Source organism: Drosophila grimshawi, unplaced genomic scaffold (genome assembly GCF_018153295.1).
Source record: "Drosophila grimshawi isolate 15287-2541.00 unplaced genomic scaffold, ASM1815329v1 contig_184, whole genome shotgun sequence".
NCBI classification, from domain to species: domain Eukaryota; kingdom Metazoa; phylum Arthropoda; class Insecta; order Diptera; family Drosophilidae; genus Drosophila; species Drosophila grimshawi.
Genome location: NW_025062956.1, coordinates 422086 through 432035, shown reverse-complemented (window position 1 = coordinate 432035; position 9950 = coordinate 422086). Strand labels below are relative to the sequence as shown.

Genomic DNA, 9950 nt, shown 5'->3' with positions numbered 1-9950 from the left:
CACTCCCCCCACACCCTATCATCGCACTTGATTGCCATAATAAAGCTGAGGAGTTGAGCCGGTGTGGTTTAGGCGTTAATTTTGGGTTCTACTTGCCGCATGCCGCTAGCAAATTAAAAGTTTTCTAAGTGCACTTTCTCCCTGCTGATGAAAAGTGAGTTGCGTCTTTTTGTTGTTCTTCTTGTTATTTTTGTGTTGAGGGCGTTCACTTAATTGCTTATTTAATGCCAAAATCGATTGCTGCTTACCTTTTGCTTGGCGTCTGCTTGATGGCTCTTAAACTTCACCCACACAAAGAGGGAGAAAGAGAGAGAATGGCAAATTAGTTTATGAAAATACTTGAAACGCTTCAGAGTCTCGCCCTTAGCCATACAAATTGTTGCAGTTCTAAACTGTTTTAGGCCAAAGTTAATTTATTGGCTGGCATGCAAATCGACAATTGACTGCAATTGACGCAGCGTGGCCAAAAGTGAAAACGCAGCCCACTTTTGCTTTCCTTCAAGACTTTCAATTGGTGACTTAATTTCATTGGCAACAAAAGTGCTGCAATAAAGCTAATGAAATCGAACGGCAACGAACAGCTTATTGTTAACGCCAATGTCCAGCAAAATGACTCGCGGGTAACAACAATAACAACAACAACAGCAGTATGAACAGCAAACTTTAGAGATCGCCAACAAAAGCTTGCTCAAGAAATTATCAAGTGCAGTGCGCTTTGAGTTGGCACTTTTACTTTCATTGTTGTAGCCCGATTTATTTCATTGTTGCCATTGGGCTTATTGTGCTGTTGCAAACGCTAACGAACATTTTATGGGCGCCAACAACAACAACAACAACAACGACTAGAAACAGCTTTGACGCAGCCGTAACAAAATTTTCACCAAACAGTCACATTTTACACATTTTGGGCGATTTTCCTTTTAGCAGCAGCTAATGACTAAAACGCTTTTGGCACTACAACAACCACAGAGAAAAGCAGCAGCGGCAACAACAACAGAGGCTTAAAATTACAAAACAATTTGTCTTAAACGCTTAAGCTTCGATTTGTATGGGAAAATGTTGTTGCATCTTTGTGGCATGTGATGAGAAAATAACACCAATATCAACACCAACAAACTACATAAACAACAATATCAACATTCGGTGTTGCTTTCTGTCTTATATAAGCAGATTAAACATACACCGAATTGCTAGCTACAGCAACAGCAACAGCTTTAGCAAAGCCAAGACAAAGCAAATCAAATGCACTCTGGCCACAGTCATTTAATTAAATACAAACACAACAGCAACAAGTTTGAATCGTCTCTGCTTCACTTGAATATATCCTGTATACTGATAAATATTTAATAATATGAATAGTTATTGATTTTTAAAGTCTGAAACACATGACTGCCCTTATTGACACTGTTGATGGTCCTAACCAAAAATAATAAATATATATATATATATATATGGGGTCGGTGCTGTCTCCTTCTGCCTATTTTCTTAAGTTGTGCTAATCATCTAATAAAAATTAATATTGATTCATGTATAGGACTTATGAAAATCTTTGGAACCAATTTAAACATATTATGCTACTATGCATACATATATATCTACTGGCTATAAAAATATATGAGCAAAGATTATTATAGGGGTTTCGGGGTACATAAATAAAAGGCGTGGCCTTCCATTGATTTATTTCTAATGTAACAACACATTATTGATTTTACAAAAGTTCTCTAATGGTTATGTGTGAGATCTAAACTCTGCTTTACATTTTGCTTACATCTCTCCCAGTCTCCACTGTAAATGACTTTATACACGCTCTACACACAACATGTACAACCATCTTACAAATAAAGTCGAGTTTCCCATTGAGAACAAAGCATAAATTGCAGGCTTGGGTCTTGTTCAGTCTAGCGTTGCAAAGACTTGAGATGTGGGCGTTACTGCGGTTGTGACGCGGAGGGTGTACTGTAAGTAAGACATGGTACAGGGGACAGCATGCAAACTTCAAATTATCGTTGTTGATCTAAGTTTTGGAGCTTGAGTTAGCCGCTACTCGTTTTAAGTGTAACTTCAACAAACACAAACAAACATAAAAAAAAACAAACAAACAAACACCAGCATAAACAATAGCTAGGCAAACGTATCAATTAGTAGGCAACACAATTCAGCAGGCCTGGCAACATTTTTAGTTTACGGCAAATAAAACTAGAATTGAAATTTTGTTGAGCTGTTCAGCGGCTTCAAAATGACCAAGGCATTCTTTTGTAGTGAGGAGATGGAGCTGTGCCAGCTTCTTCTACATGTGGACAACGCCTTCAATTGCCTTGTAGAGTTGGCCCACAATGGCGGGCTGCAGTTTAATAATGTATACGATGAGGATCGCATTCTGAATGGCCTCTATACGAGGCGTGTCCAATTGTGCTATGAACTGTTGCGCATTGTCGAATATCTGGAGGAACAGCTGATCAGCTTGTCGATTAAAGAGGTATACTATAACGATGTCGATACCGAGAATCGTCCACGAGAGTCCTATATACCACAATACGAGACGCATCTGCGTCGCATACATAAGGAGGTCATTTCCGTTATGGAGCACTACCAAACCCTGCAGAAGCGTCAAAACTATATGAAGGAGAAACGTTTCGCATTGGAGAAGGCTCAAAAGATTCTCTCCTCGGATGGGACCCATGGCGCTCAGTTGCTATACTCCGAGAGCATTATTGTCAAGCTGCTGAAGGATCAGTCTGATAAAAACCCAGACAGCTCACAACTCAACTACATACTGGGCAGCATCAACGTGGAGATGTTTCCAGCCTTTGAGCTAATGATATACAGGCTATTTGGTCGCAATCTTTTGATACGTCACGCCGAGATGCCAATGAAAATGATGGAGTATGTGGGTCAACAGTATAATTTGGTGCACAAATTCGTCATACTTCTAATGACCATCTCGCAGAGCTATCGTCCCAAGTTGTTGAAATGCTGTCAGGCATTTCATGTGACAATTTTCGAGTGCCCAGAGAGGCCCAGCCAGCGCATGGAGATGATCAAACAGCTGGGTCAGGACATTCACGATTTAGATTTGGTGCTAAATGAGACGCGAGCTGTACGCAAACGCATCCTGCTCTTCGCAGCCACCGATCTGTATATAATGCGCATCAATTTGCACAAATCATTGAAGATCTATGATCTGCTCAATCGCCTGAATCAGTTGGGTGGGCAGGACCATCAGAAATACTTGCAGGCAGAATGCTTTGTGCCCAAGACACAGATTGATCAGGTGCGTGACGCACTCAATCTTGCTACTGAGAAGGATACCGCACCGCCCATTCTGCTGAAGCGCAGTCGAAAGTTGCGACACATGCCACCCACATACTTTCGGTTGAATAAGTTCACGCAGGGATTTCAGAATCTCATCGATTCATACGGCATGGCTGACTATAGGGAACTGAATCCGGCACCGTATACAATCATAACATTCCCATTTTTATTTGCCATCATGTTCGGTGATTTTGGACATGGCCTGATTCTCACATTTTTTGCTTGCGTCCTCATCTTCCAGGAGAAACGAATCGAGAATATGAATCGCTCGAATGTGAGTGAGAATGAGATACTCAATATATTATATGCCGGTAGATATATCATACTCCTAATGGGAATATTTTCTATTTATATTGGCATTATCTACAATGATGTCGTATCAGTGGCAGTGAATATGTTTGGATCCAGTTGGTCGGCCGTCTACAATGAGACGACTATTCTCACATTGACCTCCAGCCTAGGTTTGAACCCAAATGATCCGAAATTTTATTCCGGTCATCCTTACCCACTTGGCGTGGATCCTATATGGAAAATCAGTGGCGAAGATTCCATAACTACCTTCAACTCACTCAAAATGAAACTGGCTATCATATTGGGTATTATACATATGATGTTCGGCCTAGTGCTGTCAGCCATCAATTGCATACATCTGGGTCACACAGCGGATTTGTTTCTGGTGGTGATTCCACAATTCATCTTCATGATCTGCCTGTTCTGTTATCTTGTCTTTCTCATATTTTATAAATGGATATTTTATGGCGGCTTGAAGGAGTCACCGCAAAACTCTGCCTGTGCTCCGTCCGTGTTGATTATCTTCATCGACATGATGCTGATGAAGAATTCCGAAATAACTATAAATGAATGTAATGTCGAGATGTTTCCATTCGAGCGTACTCTCGAATATATTCTGGTCATGGTAGCCTTTGCTGCTGTGCCCATTCTTTTGGCTGGAAAGCCGATATATTTGACGCGTCGTCAGAAGCAACTAACCAAGGAGCGCGAGCAACGGGATACAGACGATTTGAAGAAGAGCGGACGAGACACTATACTGGAGATGCGATCCTCGCTGCGCTACTCTGTCGAATTCCAGGACGTTGGGCAAGATAGATCGGGCTCGGGACCCAAGCTACAAACAGTCGAAGATGCTGTAGAGTTCGATATGACCGAGATCTGGATACATTCAGGTATCCACACAATTGAGAGCGTTTTGGGATCTGTATCACACACCGCTTCATATTTGCGTCTTTGGGCATTGTCGCTGGCCCACAGCCAGCTGTCCGATGTCTTATGGAATATGATCCTAGAGAAGGGTCTCGTAAATAATTTACCTATCTATATGGGAGCGCCGGTACTGATGGTAGCCTTCTTTATTTGGGCCATACTCACTGTTGCTATTCTGGTAATGATGGAGGGTCTGTCGGCTTTTTTGCATACTCTGCGTCTGCACTGGGTTGAGTTTCAATCAAAGTTTTTCAACGGCGCTGGAGAACCCTTTCGACCTTTATATTTTCCACCATCCACCATACGCGGCTAGCTTGGAGGTGGAATTGTTGAAAATTGATTATATGTTATATAATATATTTGTTAATAATAAACTGACTAAGGACGATTTATTTCTTCTCATAATTGTGAATTATAAAAAGAATATAATACTAGCACGAGCTGTATTTTAGTGTAATTCTATTGATATTTAATACAAGATAATAATAATTTATGAAACCTGGCAATCCTGGCTAAAGATCAACATTAATAACAATTACAATTTGATGAAGAAAATGGGATATGCCTATAAGTACTATCAATTAAGAGCCAAGTAATCCTGACTAATGCCAATAATTAGCAGCAAGTAGCAACTAACAACCAGCAGCAAAAAGTTGCACGTTGCAGCCCACGCAAATGACCGGCATCTGCATTTTGTGGACATTCCAATGCAATTAACATTGGCAGTTGCAGCGGAGGCCATAAACCAAAGCAAACTTTAAACAATTTACATTTATTTGGTTTATGCCAAGCCAAGCGGCCATTGCCAGCTGCAAATGCTGCACGTTGTACGTTGCACGCGGCACATTGTTGGGTGCCAATGCGGGCGAAAAAGTCGTCGACCCTTTTGAAGCAGTTGTTATTGTTGCTTTCGTTGTTAATGTGGCTGCTGCTGCTGCTGCTGTTCTTGTCGTAGTTGTTTAGCTTGTTTTCTATACTACAACACACACAGCTGAGTATTTGCTGGCGTGACTGTTCAACACTGTTGCCGCGCCGCCATTAACACCCACGCCAAAAGCGACAACGTTACCGGGGCGAGTCTTGGCATAAATTATGTACCACAAGCGATGACGCATGCAGGCCTAAGTAGACTTGTTGCATGCATAAATAACTTTCGTTAGCCACAGCGCACATAACAAAAAAAATGGTCTTATTAGATCTTTTGCGCTCACTAAACAAAAGAGACAAAGCTCAAGCTCAATGCATTTTCATGATCAGAGCAGGTTTCAAATGGTACGCAATGGCTAAAAAAAAACAGGCTTTTGCTTTGACTGTGTCTATAGCTATGGCTGTTGCTTTTAACCATAGCACGCGCCATTGTCTAGTTCAGCTGTACGCAAGAAGTTCGTTGCCCAAGTCTTTCGAATATATTTGGTAAGTTGTGTTCTAATGCGAAACGCTAGTTGCCCATAGTTGTGGCTGCTGCTGTGTTTGTCTCTGTGCTTTGTGCCCACAATGGGCAGCTGCTTAGCGCGTTTATGGCCAGCAATTGTCAAGTCCCTCGGGTAGGCAGCCTGCAACTGCAACAAAAGCAAGGTCAACGTTGTTATCTTCGCTGCTGTTGTTTTTGTTGTCGCTGCTGCTGTTGCTATTTTAGCTGGCAACATGTAGTCGCATGGGGAAAATCAATTTCAAGCTAAAACGTCGCATTGCTTGGCTTCCTCTTCCTCTCTCGCACACTCTTTGCGCAGCTTTACGTCACGTCACGTTGGGTCATCAATTTTTTGAGTGCACTGCGACGGGCCTTAAAGGGCGCTCTGCGGCTACTGCTGTTGCTGCTGTCATTCTTGCCGAGTCTCATATGCTCTGATCCCAAGGGCAGAAGAGCATATTGAGTCTTGAAACTGGAAATAAATGCTCGTATAGATAGAAAACGCACAAACTGGAACAGAGAAATCAATAAAATCCCATTTGTATAACTCCTACAGCTTAATTCGATGAAATCAATATGTTGTAAAATAATAACAATAACTCATTGGATACAAGAATTTCTTCAATTCAACAGCTTTAAAGTAACTAAGCTCATTATCAAGAAATCTCAATTCGATGTATTTTAAGGTATTACCCCACCAAGATCAGAGTATTATGCAGTCGGTTAAGAACGACTGCAACTTGGTTGTTTTTTTATTTTCGTTTTGTAGTTTTTGCTATTGTCTGTCTGGGCTGGCAAGCAGGCTAGCTCTGCTTTTGGGGTTTACATGCCGAGCATAACAAAAAAGGTGTTAAATTCAACTCATAGCCGGCAGTGGGGCAACAGCGGGGAAGAAGAGAGCAGGAGGTAAGGGGTAGGGACAACGGGCAACGGTCGCAACGGTCGCAACAGCCACTCGAAAATCACAAGCAATGTCAATGCACGCTGAAGAATTTCTGCCACAGCAGAAGGACATTTCAGCTACGACGGCGAGTGCGACTACGACTGTCCACCGGCCTGAAGCACCTCAAGTGCTTACCTCACTTCACAAAAAAAAAAAAAAATATATATATATATATATATATGTGTATATATACTAAATACATATTTTCTTTGGACTGGCTGTGTCTCAGGCAAAGTATTTAAATGAAGTCAAGAGTTCGACGGCAACAAAAACATCAGTAGAAGCGGCTACCTGATGAAAACATCAACAAAGCAAATGCAAAGCAACAAATCAGCAACAACAACAACCACCATAACAAAAACATAACTGTAAACAGCGAGTTATTAAGTAAATTAATTAACTTGCCTCACACTTTTGCACATTTTAAGCCAACAACAAGTTGGCTAGTGGAAAAATGTCGCAAATTGTGCATTGTTTAACTTGTTGTTGCTGCTGCTCGCTGCTTGCTTTTGCTATGTTAGCTAATTTTAATTAATTTTAATGGCATCAGAGTTTGGCTGTTATTTGTTTAGCAGATTCTTAACGCGGCGGAAGTCAACAATTGGCCCCATTAGAGCCAAGCTGGCCAATTTCTGGACTAACCCAGCAGCGACTTTCACTCAACAAAACGCTTTAATTAAAATTGCAAAAAAAATTCATTTAACTATGTCGGAATTTGCTTGCTAATTTAACCAGTTTCTGTTAAGTTTTGTTTTTATTTTAAGCAGCTGCTGCCACAGCCCGAAAAAGTGAAATTTATCTAGCTGAGAACCCATTTTTGGCATTTAGCAGTTTATTAGCAAAGTTGTAGAATATAATAAACAATGGCCAAATACAGCTCAGCAAAAGAGAAATGGGAAAGAAACCGATTTAATAAATGCAAATTACAGGGAATATCTCTAAAATAAATCAACCTCGGGAATATACTATTTCAAAATATTTTCATGCCAAAAAGATTTTTAATGTGATCGACTTAAAGTGCCTCATCAAATTAATGAGCACATTAAAAGCACATTAACATTCCGCAGCCTAATCGAAACTTAATCTAGTTTTAAGACGTTCAGCAAATAGGTTTTCCTCTTGGAAATCGATTAAGTTTTAACCAACTTATTGGAGTTAACAAATGATCTATTGTATATGTATTTAACTTTATAAGTTAATCAAAAACTTAACAATTATATTGCGGAATATTGAATATGGAAATTACTTTGTAATGTGTGATATATGTTTATGTTAATTTATAGCTTGGCACTGATTTAAGTATTCTCGCTTGTATCATTCTTACATATTTCACATGATCTTGGCAAGTTCGCTGTTTCAGTCTTTTGTTTTGCCACCGCATGCATAATGAGAAGGCGAACCAGATATGATACTTAAATACGAACGAAACTGTATAATGTGACCGTATATATGTCAATTACAGCACGATTTTTGGCAAATTTGCTTGTCTCTGACACATTTTCTACTGGCAGCGAATTGTGGGTCAGATCTGATACCGATTTATGTTGTCGGCGACAATAAATTTGTCAGCTTTTTGAGCACCGTTAAATAAACGCAATGCATGATTTGTGCTTTATAATGAGGGCAAGCAAAGACGCCGATGACGATGACGATGAACGTTGAGCGATGAAGACATCGACAAAGGCATAAAGCGCTCACGTTGGACTTATAATATATTCATTATATGTGTGTTTGCTGTGCGGGATGTTTACTTGAAGCTGTCAAATAACAGTTTACGTATAATTTGTATGTAAGAGCCCACATAGTTCGTTAAGTCATAAAAATGCAATTTTCTATCAATCGCATTACTAAAGTTGGCTAAGGTGGCGTTTAACCAAACTTCACATCAATTTATTGGCATGGCAAACTGACGGTCTAAAAGTCACTTTACGATCATTTAACAACAAACACAAATTGAAATAAAATGACAATGCTCTCGGCAAAAATAACGCATTTTGGCAAAAAGGTTGGAAAAGATTTGAATAAGACCTCATTACAGAGACTGATGAGCATATTCCTGCAAGCCAGTAAGAAAATGTCCACATTAATTGTTCGTATTATTTAAGTTTGCCATCGATATATTTTAAACTCCAAGTCTCGACATTAAGCAAATCTAATTTTGTGTGTGGATCAAGCTGAACGAGACATTGAAAAAACAATCCTGAGACAGTAGCGAGAAATGAACCAAGTGTATTGAGCGGTATATAAAAGTATCTGTATCTGCATATATGTATATAGCTGTACTTATGTATTTGTATTCGTACCCTGCACAGCATCACAAGCCCCAACAAGCTGTGTGTGCGAGTGTGTGTGCGCTCTAGTTGCTCGAACGAATCAAAACATCACGAAATCTCGTTAAAAACCACAGCACAAAGCAAATACAAATAAAAATACACAAATATGTACCGTTAGCTTTGTTTTAACGCTGCCCGCCGCTGTTGGTACTTTTTACGCGCATACGCGAAATAGAAGAAACATACAAAAAGTATATAAGCATAAAAATAAAAATAAAAGGCAAACAAAAGTGGCAAACGGCATTGACCAGCCAAGTGGGCAAGTTGCCAAGCAGCAGCGGCTTTTGGCCCGGTCAATTGTCAGTAATTTGATGTTGTAGTAACTGCTATTCATAATTTGCTACATTTAATTTGTGTGGGGAGAGCGAGCAGCTGACAAACTGATTTAATCACTTGTCAGAATGCAGCGCAGGTGGAACGACAACAACAGCTACCAACAACCGCATTATGACCTTCGCCTGAGACAACGCAAGCCCAAAATGCAGCTCAAGAGTTAAAACTTCACAGCTCTCGGCTGGCAAACACTTGAGCACGAAGTTCGTTGGCTGTCTGCCATTTGAATGACGTGCAACGACAGCAGCAACAGCAACAGCAACAATAGCGTGCAATCACAACAACAACAATTGGTGTCAAATGCTACCGTAGCACGCCACATCAAATTGCTGCTGCCAGAATTTATTGGCGCAACTTGAGAAATTAGCCAAAATATGAAAGCGCAAGAAAAAAAAGA

The 9950-nt window shown here is 40.3% G+C and overlaps 1 protein-coding gene across 1 annotated transcript; it reads left to right on the top strand.

The window, feature by feature from the left end:
- Positions 1–2190: 2190 nt before the first annotated feature.
- Positions 2191–4935, top strand: LOC6560167 (V-type proton ATPase 116 kDa subunit a1). The gene has a single exon (XM_001987808.2). It carries the CDS (start codon positions 2237–2239, stop codon positions 4844–4846), a length of 2610 nt encoding a protein of 869 aa, XP_001987844.1. The 5' UTR covers positions 2191–2236; the 3' UTR covers positions 4847–4935.
- Positions 4936–9950: the final 5015 nt, after the last annotated feature.